General features: G+C 47.0%; 1 protein-coding gene across 2 annotated transcripts in view; it reads right to left on the reverse strand.

Annotated features, from left to right (window-relative positions):
- BMAL1 (basic helix-loop-helix ARNT like 1) overlaps positions 1–16,693 on the reverse strand; it is a 415,934-nt gene that overhangs the window by 80,678 nt on the left and 318,563 nt on the right. For both annotated transcript variants that reach the window (XM_086955926.1, XM_086955924.1), the window contains 2 exons: positions 16,305–16,413; positions 4,943–5,036 (listed from right to left, as the gene is read on the reverse strand). In XM_086955926.1, coding sequence (XP_086812052.1) covers positions 4,943–5,036; positions 16,305–16,413 — 203 coding nt within the window. The remainder of the gene's footprint in view (positions 1–4,942; positions 5,037–16,304; positions 16,414–16,693) is intronic.

Here is a 16,693-nt window from a genome sequence, read left to right on the forward strand (position 1 = left end):
TCAACCGACGAACACCACGACCGAACCACCACCACCCTCCGCGCCTGGACTCCGATCAGCACCGAAGACTCCGTCCGCACGATGAACTCCATCCACTCGGGATCTCCGACCGACCCCTGTCCTCACCACGTCTTCAACAAGGCCGACGCTATCATCGCACCCCACCTGCGGGACATCATCAACACCTCCTTTGACACCGCTACCTTCCCGGAGAGCTGGAAGCACGCTGAACTCAGCGCTCTATTCAAGAAGCCATCGGCTGACCCCACCAACCTCAAAAACTACCGCCCCATCTCGCTGCTCCCGTTTCCTGCAAAAGTCATCGAGAAGACCGTCAACAAGCAGCTGGCCGCCTTCCTCGAGACGAACGGATCCCTCGACCCCTCGCAGTCTGGCTTCCGGGCCAACCACAACACCGAGACCGCCCTGATCGCAGTCACCGATGACATCCGAGTGCTGCTCGACAACGGAGAAACAGCGGCCCTCATCCTCCTCGACCTCTCCGCTGCCTTCGACACTGTCTGCCATCGTACCCTAGTACAACGCCTCAGCAACGTCGGAGTCTGGAGTGGATCATCTCCTTCCTCGCCGGAAGGACACAGAGAGTCCGCCTCCCTCCGTTCAGATCTGAAGCCACCGAAGTCATCTGCGGCGTCCCTCAAGGCTCCTCGCTCAGTCCAACCCTCTTCAACATCTACATGAGCCCCCTCGCAGACATCGCACGCCAGCACAACCTCAACATCATCTCCTACGCCGACGACACCCAGCTGATCCTCTCCCTTACCAACGACCCCGCCACCGCCAGAGCCAACCTTCACGAAGGGATGAAAGAGGTAGCCGAATGGATGAAGAACAGCCGCCTGAAACTGAACTCAGATAAGACGGAAGTCCTCATCCTGGGATCCTCACCCGCCGCTTGGGACGACTCCTGGTGGGCCCCCGTCCTAGGCAGCGCACCCAAACCAACAGACCACGCACGCAACCTGGGCTTCATCCTAGACTCCTCCCTCTCCATGACCAGACAAGTCAACGCCGTCTCATCGTCATGCTTCAACATCCTGCGCATGCTACGTAAGATCTTCCGGTGGATCCCCACCGAGACCAGGAAGACGGTCACCCAGGCCCTCGTCACCAGCCGTCTGGACTACGGCAACGCCCTCTACGCCGGAACCACCGCCAAACTCCAGAAGAGACTCCAGCGGATCCAGAACGCCTCAGCACGACTCATCCTGGACATCCCCCGTCGCAGCCACATCTCCGGACACCTGAGAGATCTGCATTGGCTCCCGGTCAACAAGAGAATCACCTTCCGTCTCCTCACCCATGCACACAAAGCCCTACACAGCCAAGGCCCAGGATACCTCAACAGCCACCTCAACTTCTAAGCTCCCGAACGCCAGCTTCGATCGACCAGCCACGCCCTCGCATCCGTAGAGCCACCACAGGGGGACGGTCCTTCTCCTACCTCGCCGCCAAGACATGGAACTCCCTCCCCACCCACCTCCGCCTGACCCAGGACCACCTCGCCTTCAGGAAGCAACTCAAGACCTGGTTGTTCGAGCAGTAGCAGATCCCCCCCCCAGCGCCTTGAGACCCTCTGGGTAAGTAGTGCGCTATATAAATGCAATGATTGATTGATTGATTGAAGCCACGAAAATGCAAAAGTGCGGATACGTTAAGTTCGTCTCAGCAAGGAAGTCTAGTAAAGGTTCACCAAATTCTACTTTGTATAGGTAAGCAATGGAGAGGATTGGACTACTAGTGATTCACATTCAGGGGCTATACTGTACTCACTCCAAAGGGCCGCTTTGTGAGTAATGCCTACACCACATCCAGACTTTCAAGCTGCTTGCTTTTTAGGAGCTTTTTATATTAAGATAACCCTAAACTGTTTATGTGTATGATAGGTGGCACACCATTGCTTAGACAGGTGTCTGTCAAAGTTAGAACTGTCAGCCTTAGAATGGTCTTCCACCAAATTTGTTGCTTTCACCGCTCCAATTTTATGATGATCTCATTTTTGTGGGCCTTAGGACTCTGCACACTTTACCACTGCTAACACGTGCTTGTGCTCTACCCTTAAAACTTGGTGGAATTAGATTCTACCCAATTGCCATATTTTATTTAATTTTAAGTCCCTAGTACAGCGGTCATACATGTACTCAGGGCCTGTAAATTAAATGCTACTAGTGGGCCTGCAGCACTGATTGTTGCTACCCTCTTAAGAAGCGATTTAAACATATTATGTTATGTTGATTTGTATAGCGCACTAATAAACCAAGAGGGAATTCAGAAGTTAGGGCAATGTGTGTAGGTATGTGGTCCAAGGTGCTTACATAAAAAGCCAGCTCTTCAGCTTCTTACGATACTCAAGAAGTGAAGTTGACGACAAAATAGTAATCCACATTGCAAGCCCCGTAGCTTCTTTGGAACCAGCCGGTGCGCGAGGCATCCTTGGTGCAGGACTTTGCATTGCAAGCCCCCTCATCGATTGCTTCTCGACTTTGACAGGACCTCTTATCACACCGTCACAGCTCCTCGGAACTGAGGCTGTGTGGTGCACCTCCAACCTCCTTGACACATTTGAGACACAGGACTCAAACTTTTGTAACCAGGATTTAAGGTATTCTAGTTCAGCTGGCCTAACTGGGTCCTTGTAGCCTGCCCATGCTCCATCGCGGTCAGCCTGAACTTGTGACTTTGTCCTGATCTAGCACAACCAGATATCCACAGTTGGCGCATTGTGCTTTTTAAAGGATATCAATATAAAAGTATCGGTCCATTGACGTGTGTCAAGAGCAACCAGCCATCAGTCATTCCGCGTGCACGCGGAATGACTGATGGCTGGTTACTGTTGACACACGTCAATGGACCGATACTTTTATATTGATATCCTGAATACGGGAGCACTTCACTTACTATACTGACAGTTACTCGCTGAACTATACGTCATTCTGAACTTACCATTTACATGTTACATTTATGAGGAAGATACTTTTAATTCGTGCTACACGATACATATTACCTTTTGTTGACAGATTTGAAGAACTATATACGGTGACTGTTATGAAGTACTGAGCTCTAGGGCCGTGAAGAAGTCTGAATGTCAAAGACTGACAAAGACGAAACACGTGTTGGCTGTGTTGAGAATTTCAGTTACATTGGATGATGGAATAAAAAAGAAGAATTTCTGAAGGAATCTACTTAACTATTGTGGACTTTGATTGTACATTTGAGTGCTTGGTGGATTTCCTTGCAGGTTTTAGCCGCTTGTTGGCTACATATGAGAGTCTTGGTAACAGACTCTTGCCCACCTTGAGCACCAACAAGATTTGTATTTGGACTTGCTTACACACGCTGTGCGCTCCTGTTAAACTGTTACCTTTGCTTGTTGGCATTGTGCTTTTTGGTGCTATGTTCACTTACATCTTTAAAATTGAATCTCATCTGTTCTACTGATTGGATTTTTGTCATTTTGGTCTAAAATTATTTATTAAATTGTACTCAATTTTTCTAACTTGGTGTGGGGTCTTTCTTGTATGTGTTCCACTTTCTTACTTTTTAACACCATCGCTGCTTATGGTTTTCCCCTCCTGTGCTGGGTCCTGAGTTATTCCATTGTTCATGACGAGCTCAGCTCATCATGAGCACAGCTCAACCGTGCCTCCTGACGAGCTGAGCTCGTCATGAGCATCGAAGGGGTTAAGTACTGCATAAATACTTTACACATTGCCTCTAAGTTAAGCCTGACAGCTCTGAACCAAGCTACCAAAGGATTGAGCACAGATTAATTTAGAGTGTGCTGATGACTTAACCGTGACAAGGATTGTGGTTTCTGCTTGGGTAGGAGTTCACCCCCTCAACCAGTAACCCAATTTCTTACAGTCACTAATAGCAGGGTACTGATTGATTCCGGCTTGAGTTTTTTCATTCATTGATTTGGAATGCAGGAATACGCATTAACCAGGTCTGACCTGCGCACATTTTAACGCTCTGCGGGCGGTTTATTGAGTGGGCGGAGTTCACATGGCCCCCGGCCGTCCTCCGCATACGCCCACAGTGACGTCGTACAGCCAGGGACTTGAAGAGATTTTAGGAGTTGAGGTGAGAGCATAGTTGGTACAGGGGGGGGAGTCTGTAAGAGTTGGAAGCAATAGTCGATGTCAGACCTATTAGTCATTTTACAGGATTGAGTAATCGGCACAGAACAGGCCCAAGCACCCAAGTACTGTGTGGATTGCTCCTTTTCAGTGCCTCCGTCAGCAATAGGAAATAAAGTCCCAGCACTGAAACAGCCAGTTTAGCAGATCACAAACGATCTTAAGTCGTGCACTTCTGTTGAGACTTAAGGTAAAGCCAAAGCGGTAGGAAATAAAAGGATAAAGATGGATGAGGTAAACTCTCGTGGCTCTAGACTCTGAAGACTACACCTTGATCTTGCTAAGAAAGCAAAACAATGAAAATGACAAACACATTAACAGCAGAGTTTAAAACCACGCTCACCTTGGTACCCAGTGATATTTTCTCTTGGTTCGAATGGGTTTGTTCTCACATATTCAAGGTCTATCCGCAATGAACTTCCTCAGTAATTTCTCTTCGCCAAAAATATCTTTGGGAATCTTTAGTAATATGGTTTAATAATCTACCGATATTTTGTTGTGACGGAGAGAAAGAGAGGCATCAATATATTTCCTATCACTTACACTGGGAAGTTCTACCTGTTAAGCTGCGATAGTTTCAAAGAAAAGGAATTTACGAATGCTGCATGGTGAAAGGAACACGCAATGTTCTCCTACAAAATTAGTACTCTAGTGTTTTAAATTAAGGAATTAGTCAACCATTGCGAGCATAGTTATAAAATGATAGTTTTAGTTCATATGCTGTTATCATCAGACTTACTATCGAGTTTCCTTATTTAATAATATAAAACAGGTCTCGGTACCTTCTTTCCTCCAGGAGAAGACAAATCTGGAGGTGGCGTGTTCGTAATATTCAATGGACTGGAGCCACAACTGGAAGGCGAAGACCCTCGGATTCTGCAACATAGCCATAATTCAATCAACACAAATACAAAGAAAGAATAATATTTTCTACTAAAGCGCAACATTCAAATATATGAAATCTAAAGTATTTTCAGAATTTAAATTACATTATGACATGTCCTCTGAGTAATCAGTGTACAATATTTGAGATCAGTTCTTCTTAAGAGGAATCATAACTTACCTTTTGATATTGCCTCCGAAAAGATATTAGTTAACTCCGAGGCTGCCATAACTCATTTTGCAACACAGGCTTCCATTACATTTCCATATTACAGACTTTCGACTCTACCCTACTTCCTTCATGCCTACCTTTAATAGCGATTTGTGATACAGCTGAAATCGGACTATGATTGATGGGAAAGGCAAACACCTCTGATAGATTCTTACATTTACCAAACCTGCCGGCACACACTGGGTGGGGAAACAGGTGTCCCGTTTATTCACGTAGTATTAATATGCACACAAGACACTCATGACCTGGAGTACCTTGGTATGAGAGTGTATGGCCAGCATAGAACTACGGTAAAGCGATCACTACTGTTTCTCTGCCTGGCACTGATGGCGGATAGGAATGGACCGAGGAATGGATGGAAGTGGCGTAGATGAAAATACCAAGACTTTATTATATGGGGCACTGAGGACCACGGGAATTTGGGCGAAAAATACATAATGTGATTGAAGGCAGGAACCTAAGCTCTCTGCCCATTCCTCTATTCTGTTATTCTTACTATAGTCTTCATTTTCATCAAACGTTCCCTACTAGCTCTGCTTGCTGAGTGTATTTGAAAAAAACTTTTTTTTATTAGTCATTACATTATACAGTATCCTGTTCATTTAGTATACAGACAGGTGACAGGTAAATCACTTGTACATTGTTTTTGCATAATAAACAAACTCTAAACCAGCAACCAATACAGTGTCGTCACACAATCTCTAGTATTACCCTCCGTTAACATTAGGGAACCAGACACATTCACTTTGACTTATCAATAATCCCAATGAAAATCTTTGACTCTCCCATCAGCTTCCCGTCCACGTCATGCAAGTTCAGACCTACAGTACTCTCATGCTAATCATGTCTACATTTCTTGCAACAGTACCTGTCTTTACTCCTACTCCTAAACACCCTGTGTGTCTCTTTCCTGCATGCTTTCTCCCCTTTTCTTTTATCCTCTTCCTCTCTATCCCTATAATTCATGTTCTCCATGAGGGTCGCCCAATCCACTGGATCTTGTTCTAAGTTATCATGAATGCGGGCACGTTTCATGTTTACCTCTTCCGCTTGGGCCCATACAACCACATTTTTATACCATAATTCTATTGACGGCATCCTCGTACTCTACCATCCGATGGCCACCCTTCGTTTTGCACCATCCAAACCACACCTGGGGTAATTTGCTCTCCTTCCCACGTACATCCTGCTGAGTTTAATCAGAGTTAAGTATGTGCAATGGAAGTTATTAAAATGGGTCAATTTAAAACGGGCATTGCAAGACAGTTTCTTAACTAGTATTGTATCATTTAACGTAACGTTTGCTTTTGTAACATGCTCCCTTGTAATTTTTTCTCATCAACGCATGTATCATTACTGTTCCTATTGTGAAGCGCTTTGACACCTTCGGGTAAAGTCTGAGCTATATAAAAACGCATTAAATAAATAAAATAAAAAAACTAGTTCACATGTCGCATTCCAGTCAGAGGCTGCAAAGCGAGTGCCCAAATCCCCCTCCCTTGCTCGTCTAGAAGGTGCCTCCTTCCACACCCTTTCTTTCCTGCAATGTCTTATACAGGAAGGTCACCATACGTTTTGTTGCTCCTGCCGTTAATAACAGTTGTAATGTGACAGTTTCCTTCGGGGGATTTGGGAAATCTGTCCATATTCCCCATGCCGTATGTGTTATTTTAGCATATTGGAGAAATTGTCCCGTCCCAACCCGAACGCTGTCTGTGCCTTAAACGTCAAGCATGTTCCCCCCCGCATACAAATCCCCAAAGTCATGCAGCCACCCTTCCTCCACCTGACCATGGATATGTCTTGATAAATGCAGTAAAATGGAAGCAATGTCCATCTAGCTAGATCCCTGGCAAAGAGCGTTTTTTTAAACACCCTTGTGATTGCTCGTTTCCCAAATCTCCGCGATATGGCTTATCAGGTATGGAGTGATCAGTGGGACTCTCTTCCCACGCATGAGCAGCTCCATTAGGCAGTGTAAACCATGCGTGCCCCTCAAAAACCACTGATCTCCATTATCATGCCCCAACGCTCCCTGCACTACATATTGCTACTAGGTGGGATAATACAATTACACATTTGGAAGACCAAATTCCCCCTCTGCGGTCTCTTGAGTTGTGAGAGCGCAAACCTACTTCTCTTTCCTGCTGATACCAGTAATGTCAAGAGACTGTCCAGTCTCCGGAACAGACTACAGAGTAGAGTGTACAATGCGTTTTGAATGATATACAGACATCTGGGGAGGAATACCATTTTAGCTACTGCCACCCTCCACATTTTGGAGAGCAGCAGCGTGTTCCAAACGTAATTGATCTTGAGAGCCCATTCACCAATTGTTCTATATCAAAGAGAATTTGGTCATCCATGGTGTGGGCCACGATGATGCCAGGGTACCAAAAGGACGACAATTTCCAGCGTAGACCCAACTGTGGCAGTTACGCCCCCGGAATCCCCTTTAAAGTCGTCTAGGGGAACAGCAGAGATTTCCGTTTATCAACACATACCCTGCTATCTTTCCAAACTGATCCAAATGCCGCAGGAGCGCCAGTCACTGCAGATAGGCCAGCACATCATCAGCATATTAAAATATCAGGGGTGTCATTTCCCCTAATATTATTCCCGCAGCCGCCCACTCCCTCCTGAGTCTTGATTCAATCGCAAGTGCAAATAATAAATGAGAGAGTGGGTAACCCTATCTCGTGCCTCTCCATACCCCCCATTCTTCCAACATGATGTCCCCATTGAGCAACCTAGCTCTAGGCGAGGTGTATAGTATCCTAACCTAATGTCAGAATTGTGGACCAAAACCTATATGTTGTAGCATCTGTTGCAAATTACTCCACTTAACAGTATCAAATGCTTTTGCAATATCCACTGATACTAGGGCCAATGTCTTCCTGACTCCCCCTCACAGCAAGCATGACGTGCACAAGCAAGCGCAACTTAAGGACTGTGCTCCATCCTGGTATGAATTTGCACTGATCTTCATGTACCAATGACTCTACCCATGCGTTTAGCCTAACTGCCAGTATCTAGACTAGTATACATTGACACTCCTCTAACTGATTTCTCCAGGGACAAACTTCAATTGATAGTTTATTGTGCCCCTCCCCATAACCTGCTACCAGTTCTCTGGGTGCCCCTCTCCCGCTGCAGTAGCTTATCTCCTGCTTCTAGCCATGGCCAAACTTCATCAGGACTCTCAAATAAATGAGTCTTCCCCAGCGCCACCACCCAGACCTTCGCCGGGAACATTAACATATACAGCAGTTCCATTGTGTGAGTTTCTGTTTTACCTCGACAACTGATTTTCTTTTTGCCTGGACCTTCCATGTGTAATCTGGGAAAATTGTCATGTTGTGGTTTTCAAATATAAGAGCTTTTTTTTTTTTTTTTAAATAGGTTTTATTGAAACAATTGACATACAGTTTCATTATTGCGTGCATAGTACAATGGGGAAACAGAAAGTTAGTCAGTTTGTACAATGTCCGTGATAACGCTGACGACAGCCAAAGTCCCGGTAAGTACAATCATCATTGAGCTGTGCTGTTGGCTGCAATGGGAATAGTCCCGGCGTGTTCACTAAATGACACATTTATATTACACATCATTGTATTTTGCGTCATCTATCCCACCAGAGTATCCGGCCCACCCTGTCAAGCTGGGTGTGCCTCTGGTCAATGCTCCCTGTAATGCCCACAACCCTCCACTTGGTGCTGTAATGCGTCGTTTCCCAAGGGTAGACCTCTCCGACCAGACCTGTCACTAAGAGCAGTGTGTTGAAGCTGTTGATTTGAGTGCGCCTTGGATATTGTCGCGGTGCAGTAGAGGGTTGCGGCGTGGGTCGCCGTGTGGCTTGTGTTCATGTGCTTGTTTGTCAGTTATGAAAGTGCAGCGTAGTCAACTGGGGGGGCGACAGTCTGCAGAAACAACCTCAGAACCGAGGGAGGGAATAGAAGAGAAATCGGGGATGAAGTGAACCTTAATTCAAGGGGGGGGAGGGGGTGCTACAGTGTGATTCCTGTTGTCTAAGTCCCGTGGCCAGGTAGCGTGTCAATGCAGGGTGGAAATGCTATGCACAGGCGGGTCGACGTTTACGGGCGAGTTGTGGGGGCTTCTAGCTTTGGGGTGGTGTTGCTCCGTGTGTGCCGGTCGTGTGGTCGGTCTTCCCCAGCAGGGGGGGAGAGGAGTGTGGGGGGAGGGTGGGGGGTGGAGGGTCGGTGAGCGGGGAGGGAACTATGTGAATGGTGGTTTATGCCCATATATGTGTGGCCCCGACTTCTTGTTATTGCCGTGTGTCACTCTCCCCGATTGTATATCTTCGCACTACTGGGGGGGTGGGGGGGGTCCCCACCCAGCCTACGTTACCCCTCGTTCTTGACAGGCCCTGCTGAATGCCTGTAGGAAGTCGTCCCAGATCTGGGCTATTGGGATGGCTCTCCGTCCCGCGGTCTCCTCCCTGCGGAGGACTGTGCCCTCTGCTGTCGCCCAATAGGTGAGAGAGGCACACCAGTGCTTCGTCAGTGGTGGGTTAGCGGCCTTCCAATGTCGCGTTATGAGTCGTTTGGCGGTTATCAGTCCCAGATCCCAGAACCTGGTATAAGCCTTGTTGTGTTTCGTCCTTTTAAACAGGCCCAGCACGCAGGTGTCCCAATCGTGTCGCAGTTCTGTTTCTGTCCCTTTTGTCAAAAGTGTAGTTACATCCTGCCAGTACGCCTGTAGTCTGGGGCATGCGCACAGCATGTGCAGGAGGTCTGCATTCAGTAGCGAGCATCGTGGGCAGCTGGAAGTATCCAGCGCGAAGTAACGGTTGATTTTATCCGGGGACAGATATGCCCTGTGTATGATGTAGAATTGTACGATTTTGAATCTCGAGTTGCGGGGTATGTGGCGTGGGCCTTCCAGGATTCTTTCCCACTCCTTATCTGTCCAGTCCTTCCCTCTGTCAGTCGTCCATCTGTCTCTCAAGGGCTGGAGCATGCATGTTGTGTGGGACTGTAACGCCTGTGTCAGCCAGTGTATCACGTGAGACCCGTTCCCCATGATGTGGAGGTAATGTATCAACAGGTGCGTCTGAGGTTCCTCCGTCATATCACCCCAGTGTTTCGTAAGTACCCGGACCATGGAGGCGTGGAGCTAGAACTGCCCTGCCGGTAGACCGGAGTCCTCCACCAGTCTCTCAAACGGGACTAGGGTGCCTTCATTGTACAGATCCGCCATTGATTCTAACCTCGCGTGTTCCCAGCTGTCTAATTGTGTCGCAGTGACCGTTCCCCCAGGTCTGGGCATGCCTTGTAGTGGGAGTGCTGGGGCGTAGGGGGTAATCTCCCTCGTGAGTCTTATTGCTCGTTTGTAGCATTTAAGTGCCACAGTAAGGTGTAGTTGCGCTCCGCGAGCTGCTTTATTTAAGGGGTGGAACATTGTGAGAGCCCCCGCGTGGGTCAGGGCCGGTGTCATCGAGGCTGTGTCGCTTAGGTTTCGTCCCGCAAGCCAGGCCACCACCCATTGAAGCTGCGCCGCGAGGTAATAAAGTTCTTGATTGGGGACCGCGAGTCCCCCCCAATGACGTCGGGCGTATAGCTTCTTCAGGGCCCCTCTGGGTCTCCCTGTGTTCCATATGAGTGCTCGTACCATGGCCTCCAATTCTTTAAAAATCCGGGTGGGGACGTATACCGGTATGTTCGAGTAATAATAAAGGAGTCTCGGCAATACTATCATTTTCGTTAGGGTGATTCTGGCCGGGACATTCAGCGGGAGCGTGCTCCAGAAAGCTATCTGGGCTCGCAGGGAGGATATAGCCCTGACCAGGTTGCCATCCAGTATGTCTGCCGGAGACCGATATATGTGGATACCGAGGTATTTAAAGGTACCCGCGTACCAGGTCAGTATCGTTTCCCCTAAGTGCACCTCGCATTTCTGCATGTCAGGGTGAAAGGGGTAGACCCCAGATTTCCCCCAATTGACTCTCAGCCCCGAGTGGGCTGTGAATTCTCGTAGGGTGTCCGCGAGCTATTGCGGTATCTGTGTGAGGTCCCTGATGTAGAGGAGCAGGTCATCAGCATACAGCGAGACCGCATGCGTGCCGTCTATCAACGGGATGCCCCATTCTGTACCCTGTCTCCTCAGCAACTCCGCCAATGGTTCCATTGCTAATGAAAAGAGCAGAGGCGACAGGGGGCAACCCTGTCTCGTGCCCCGCCTGACTCGTATAGTGTCCGACAGGAGGCCCCCGGTCCGGACCCGAACACTAGGCGTTTGGTAGAGGAGGCCGACCATATCCAAATATGCTTCTCCCAGGTCAAATTTCCGCATTACCGCCCTGAGATACGGCCACTCTACTGAATCGAATGCCTTTTCCAGATCTAGTACAAGACAACCCGACTGTGGCCAGGCCTCCCTCGTGTATTCCTGCACCCTAAACAGCCGACGGATATTGTGCGATGTGCTGCGTGTGGGTACAAAGCCGTTCTGGTCTGTGTGGACCAGGGTGGGCGTGTACTGGGCTAGTCTTCGTGCTAGTGTGGATGCTAATATTTTATAGTCGGTGTTTAGGAGGGCGAGTGGCCTGTATGAGCCCAGCAGCGTCCCGTCTTTTCCCGGCTTTAAGAGGGAGACCAGGGTGGCTTCATTTAGAGAGGGTGGCAGTGAGGAGTCATCGAACGCCGTCAAATACACTTTAATGAGTTTGGGGATCAGGAGGTCCGGATATGCCTTATAGAACTCCGCTGGGAGTCCGTCAGGGCCTGGGGACTTTCCATTGGAAAGCGCTGCTATGACCACCCGGAGTTCCTCAGAGGTTTCAAATATGAGAGCTTTTGCTTCTCCTGCTGCTTCAAGGATACTATCTTAGTCTCGGAAATTGAAAATTCACACACTTAGTGCCCATGGCGGCGCTCCCAGTGAGGGGATACCTCATCAACACCCTGTAAGCCCTTTCCACCGCAAACACTGGCGCCGATCCCTTAGGTCGCAAAGTGTTGTTTTAGTCAGGCCTCCCAAAAAATTTCTACAGAGGGACCCTCTGCCCTCTGACGAAATCCCATGAGATGCAGGTTATTTCGGCAAGACCTGCCTTCAGCATCCTCTGCCCTGTCCTCCAGTATTTTCGCCATGGTTGTGAATCTCACCACTTGCTCTTTCAAGGTGCAAATCGCCTGAGGAACGACGCCAATATTTTGTTCATGTGCCGTCACTTTCTCCGACACCTTGCAGAGATCTGCACGCAACAGTCCTGCTTCTTTTGAAACTGTGTCTATTTTGCCCTTCCCACTTCTATTGGCACAGTGTCTATTTTGCCATTCAGAGCACTACGGGTACTCTGTATGGCTGCCAGGAGCTCTGCTCTTGATAGCTCTATTTTTCGTTCTGCATCCTGGGACTGCCTTGTAACCCTTTGCTGCGGTGTCCGCAGCTGCGCATACTGGTTTATCGTATTACTTTAGTGTCCTGTATTTGCTTTATCTTTTCCCATTGTGATTTAGCTGAGATGCGTTCCACTGCTTATGTCTTATAAGTCGTTCCCAAAGCACTTGCCGTTGGTGGTCAGGAATAAATCCCTGAAGCCTTCCTTCCGACCATGTATTTCCTCAGCTCCCTGCCAGAGCCTCTCCATACCCTCCTGTGCTGCTCGCTTCGCCACGTACCCCTCTACACCATGGACCTAGTTTCACAAGGAAGGGCATGTCAATCTGTGTTCATTCACCACCTTCCAGCCCCTGCTTCCAGGCAGAGCACAGCTGTTTCCCTGTGTGCCTCATTTACTATCCACAGGTCTCCTGTCCCACACATGGACACAAAATTTAAAGTTCAAATTTAGCTCATATTTTGCTTATGTAGGTCGAGCTCACTCGCTTTGCTCATTACGTAAAACTCCAACTTTTATGTTCCCCCACTTTCAAATGTCACCAGATGCCTCTGTTGACTATATTTTAAATATCTCCTCTACTGTGCTGCATGTGCCTCTGTAACTGGAGAGAAACTGACAGAGGAGAGCTAGGTAAACCATTTTGTAGAACTGTTAATGTTTATGGAACAGTGGGGCCAATTCACAGGACTAACTTACGACAAAATAGTAAGTTTAGGATTTTGTCATAAGTTAGTTTTGTGAATCGTGCCCAATATTCCTGTCATTTATGGTTTTTACTTCGTCCATTTTGAAAAAAATAACAAATGCCTTTATTTTGGGGCAGCCGGTTCCCAAAGATTGGACTATGCCCTGGATACCTTCATCTCGCACAGAGGTTACAGAAGTGTGATTTCACTGTTCGGCGAGCAGCACACACCTGTGCCCAAACCCAGATGTAAGTGAAAATGGCATCAGAGGGGTAGCGGGCCGAATTAAGGCAGGGCAGTCCCTCTGTCACCAATCCTGCCAGTATCTATTCTATTTGAGTCTGCTATGTCAAACATGGTGGTCTCGGAGAGAAATATCTTCCAAGCGCTGGGATTAAAATCACACCACATGTGAGACATTAATTCTGAAAGACCCCGGCATAGGTGTCTGTCTTCGTAAACACAGCGTTGGCAGTTCAACTCTACCACCAAGGCATAGTGGCTCCTGACACCTTGGGTGGCAGAAGTGATATTTCCAGGTTACAACCTGCATGAAAGCTGACCCACCAGACAATACACAAGTGAGGCCTTAAGTAGGGTGACCAACCATCTGTAAATTTCATGGACGTGAGGAAGGGATCCTCACGTCCGTTGTCTGTGAGGATCCCTTTTACAGATGCCTTTTGTCCCTAATGATGGCCATTACAGGGAGCAGCACTCCACCCATGTGAGAAGCCTCAGCCCCCTGATGGGGCCACCTCGCACTCTTCCTCTAAGCACGAGAGCAGCCTCACCCCACCCATTGTCGTTCTGTCTGCCGGCTGATTGTCACATACAGAATAACAATGGGCCAGTCTGGGCTGTTAAAGCATGTGGTGGACTCCTCCTGCATCAGTGTAGAGAAGGGCATTCTGTTAGATGGATAAAAGATAAAATGCCCATGCAGCAACGTGAGAAAACAGTTTATATAAAGTAGCCCGTGAAACAAGTTAAAAAGAAGGCGCTAGAGTTCTTTCACTGACTGACCATTTTAGAACTGACATATTCTCAATATTATATTCAACAAAGCCATGTTTGCTGCTTTTTTATTTTAAGCAACTAACAACCATTGACAAAGCCAATAAACCTGCCTTGTTTTTGGTGTAACAGTACTTGCTGTATTATATATCTGGATGTAATGACAGAAAAAATATAATACCAGTCGGGCCGAACACTATGCTTAGCACAGATTTTTAGCCTAGGTGTTTTAAGCCACGCCCTTAATTACATCTGACACCCTTTTGAAGAGACCCCCCAGTTTTTTTACCCCACTTAAATCCCTGGAAACAACACCATGCCACAGGCACCTCACAAACTGGAACTGTGCAACATGCATGACAACGTTTTCATATTGCCTATGTATAGGGGCATAGTGAACCCTCCCCCACCCCACCCCTTGCTTTAGGAACTACAGCGAGGTGAATTTCTTGCTGGGCCTCTTCTGTCTGCAACTCTGCAGACAATAGCTCAGCTCTTAATGTGAAAAGGTGGGTGGATTAGTGAAAGGATGAATGAAAGGGTGAATGGATAGATTATGAAAGAAAGGATGGATGAGAGAAGGTAAATAGATGGATGTATGGGTGGAAGAGTAGATGGATGGGTAAAAGAGTGGATGGGTGAGTGAAAGAGTGGATGGGTGAGTGAAAGAATGGATGGATGGATGAGTGGAAGGGTAGATACTGGGGAAGTGAAAGGGTGGATGGATGAGTGAAAGGATGGATGGATTGATGAATTGATGTGCGACAATGTGTGTTGGCACCACCCAATGACCACTGCTGCCACAGATTCCCTCACTACCACCATTTAAAAGTGCCCCTCAAGTCTCCATAACCAATCTCTCAGATTAATTTAGTTTTATAGTACCACTCGTACCAGTGTGAGGTGTCAGAGCACTTCACATCATAGACACATTTAACAGAGACAATCACACTTGTAAATCAGTATATAGGAAATGTTACATAAGATAGAGGATAACAAGATGTAGGAGTCATATCATCCATACTGGTAGGCAGTATAGTTTAAGGGTCCTTGGTCAGGTAAAGCACACATTCAGAATTTAAAACAAAAAAATAATCGTTAGGGGTTCTCTTTAATAATAATAATTAATTTCTACCCAAATGAACCCTTTTTGCAAGATTTGGTTAAGGAAAGACCAGGCAAAATAAAACATTTATGTCTAATATACACCTTGCTGTTTGCATGCTGCTCTTTGATGACAGTTAATAGCTCATTGTTCTAAATTAGGATTTCAATTTATAAACTGCAAGTAACAAACAAATCTCTCTGATAAAAGTAGTAACCCATTGACCTATTAACATTATGTGCACGTTGTGATCTGAATGGCACATGCTCTTAGCAGCAGCCCAATTAACCCTCTGAGCTACCTTATGAGGAGTTAAAGATCCCCTAGACAAAATTCAGTCTCTCTCCTGAAAGAACATTAATCACCAGAGTTATCTTAAATTTTTTTTATTGATGTGTGAAAATTGTTGGATTCAAGGAACACAGCAGTAGGTAGTTTGGAGCCATAATATATTTGCAAACAGGGTGCCCCCACCCCAAGTCAACGCCCGGTGAGGTAGCCCCGATCGTACCGCCCTAGGGCGGGCCCTGGCAAGGATGGATGAGTGAGTGAAAGGGGGGCAGATGGATAAAAGGATGGACAGATGAGTGAAGAAGTAAAAGGGTGGATGGATGAGAGAACGGATGGATGGATGAGTGAAAGAATGGATGAGTAATCGGGTCAATGGATGGATTCGTGAATGGATGAGTAGTCCCTATTGTCTCGAAGTTTTGTCCTGAATGTTGACCTCCTGTCCTGAATTTTTGTCCTGAATTTTGACCCTTTGTCCTGAATTTTTGCACTCACCGTCCTGAATTTGCACCCATGCCAGTTGGTCACCCTAGCCTTAAGTATGCTTTACATTACATCCTCTTACCTGTGAATCTCCATAATTTCTTCGGCAATCATTCGTCCTATCTTCCCAGCTCCTGCTCGTGTTCCACCAGGGATTCCAGGAACCGTCGGATGGGACCTTTTTGTAGCACCTGCAGTAATTTTTCTATTTAATGTGTGCTGCGATATGACTTGTTTTTATTACAATTTAACACAAATGTATTTAGCAAACCAAACAAATACTGATGTATCGGACTGATGACACCATTTAGCCATTCTATTGAGAAAAGGATTAATATTTGCGCCTTGTGTGGTTTACACAATTTTTGAAATAGTGAATAATGAGAGAAGCTGAAAACGAACTTGCTGTACCTCAGCCTTATTTAATGTAACTATGGGCATTAATGCCAGCAATTAAAGTAGAAGCGAGCT

The sequence above is a fragment of the Lissotriton vulgaris genome, chromosome 2_1 (assembly GCF_964263255.1).
Source record: "Lissotriton vulgaris chromosome 2_1, aLisVul1.2, whole genome shotgun sequence".
Taxonomy (NCBI): domain Eukaryota; kingdom Metazoa; phylum Chordata; class Amphibia; order Caudata; family Salamandridae; genus Lissotriton; species Lissotriton vulgaris.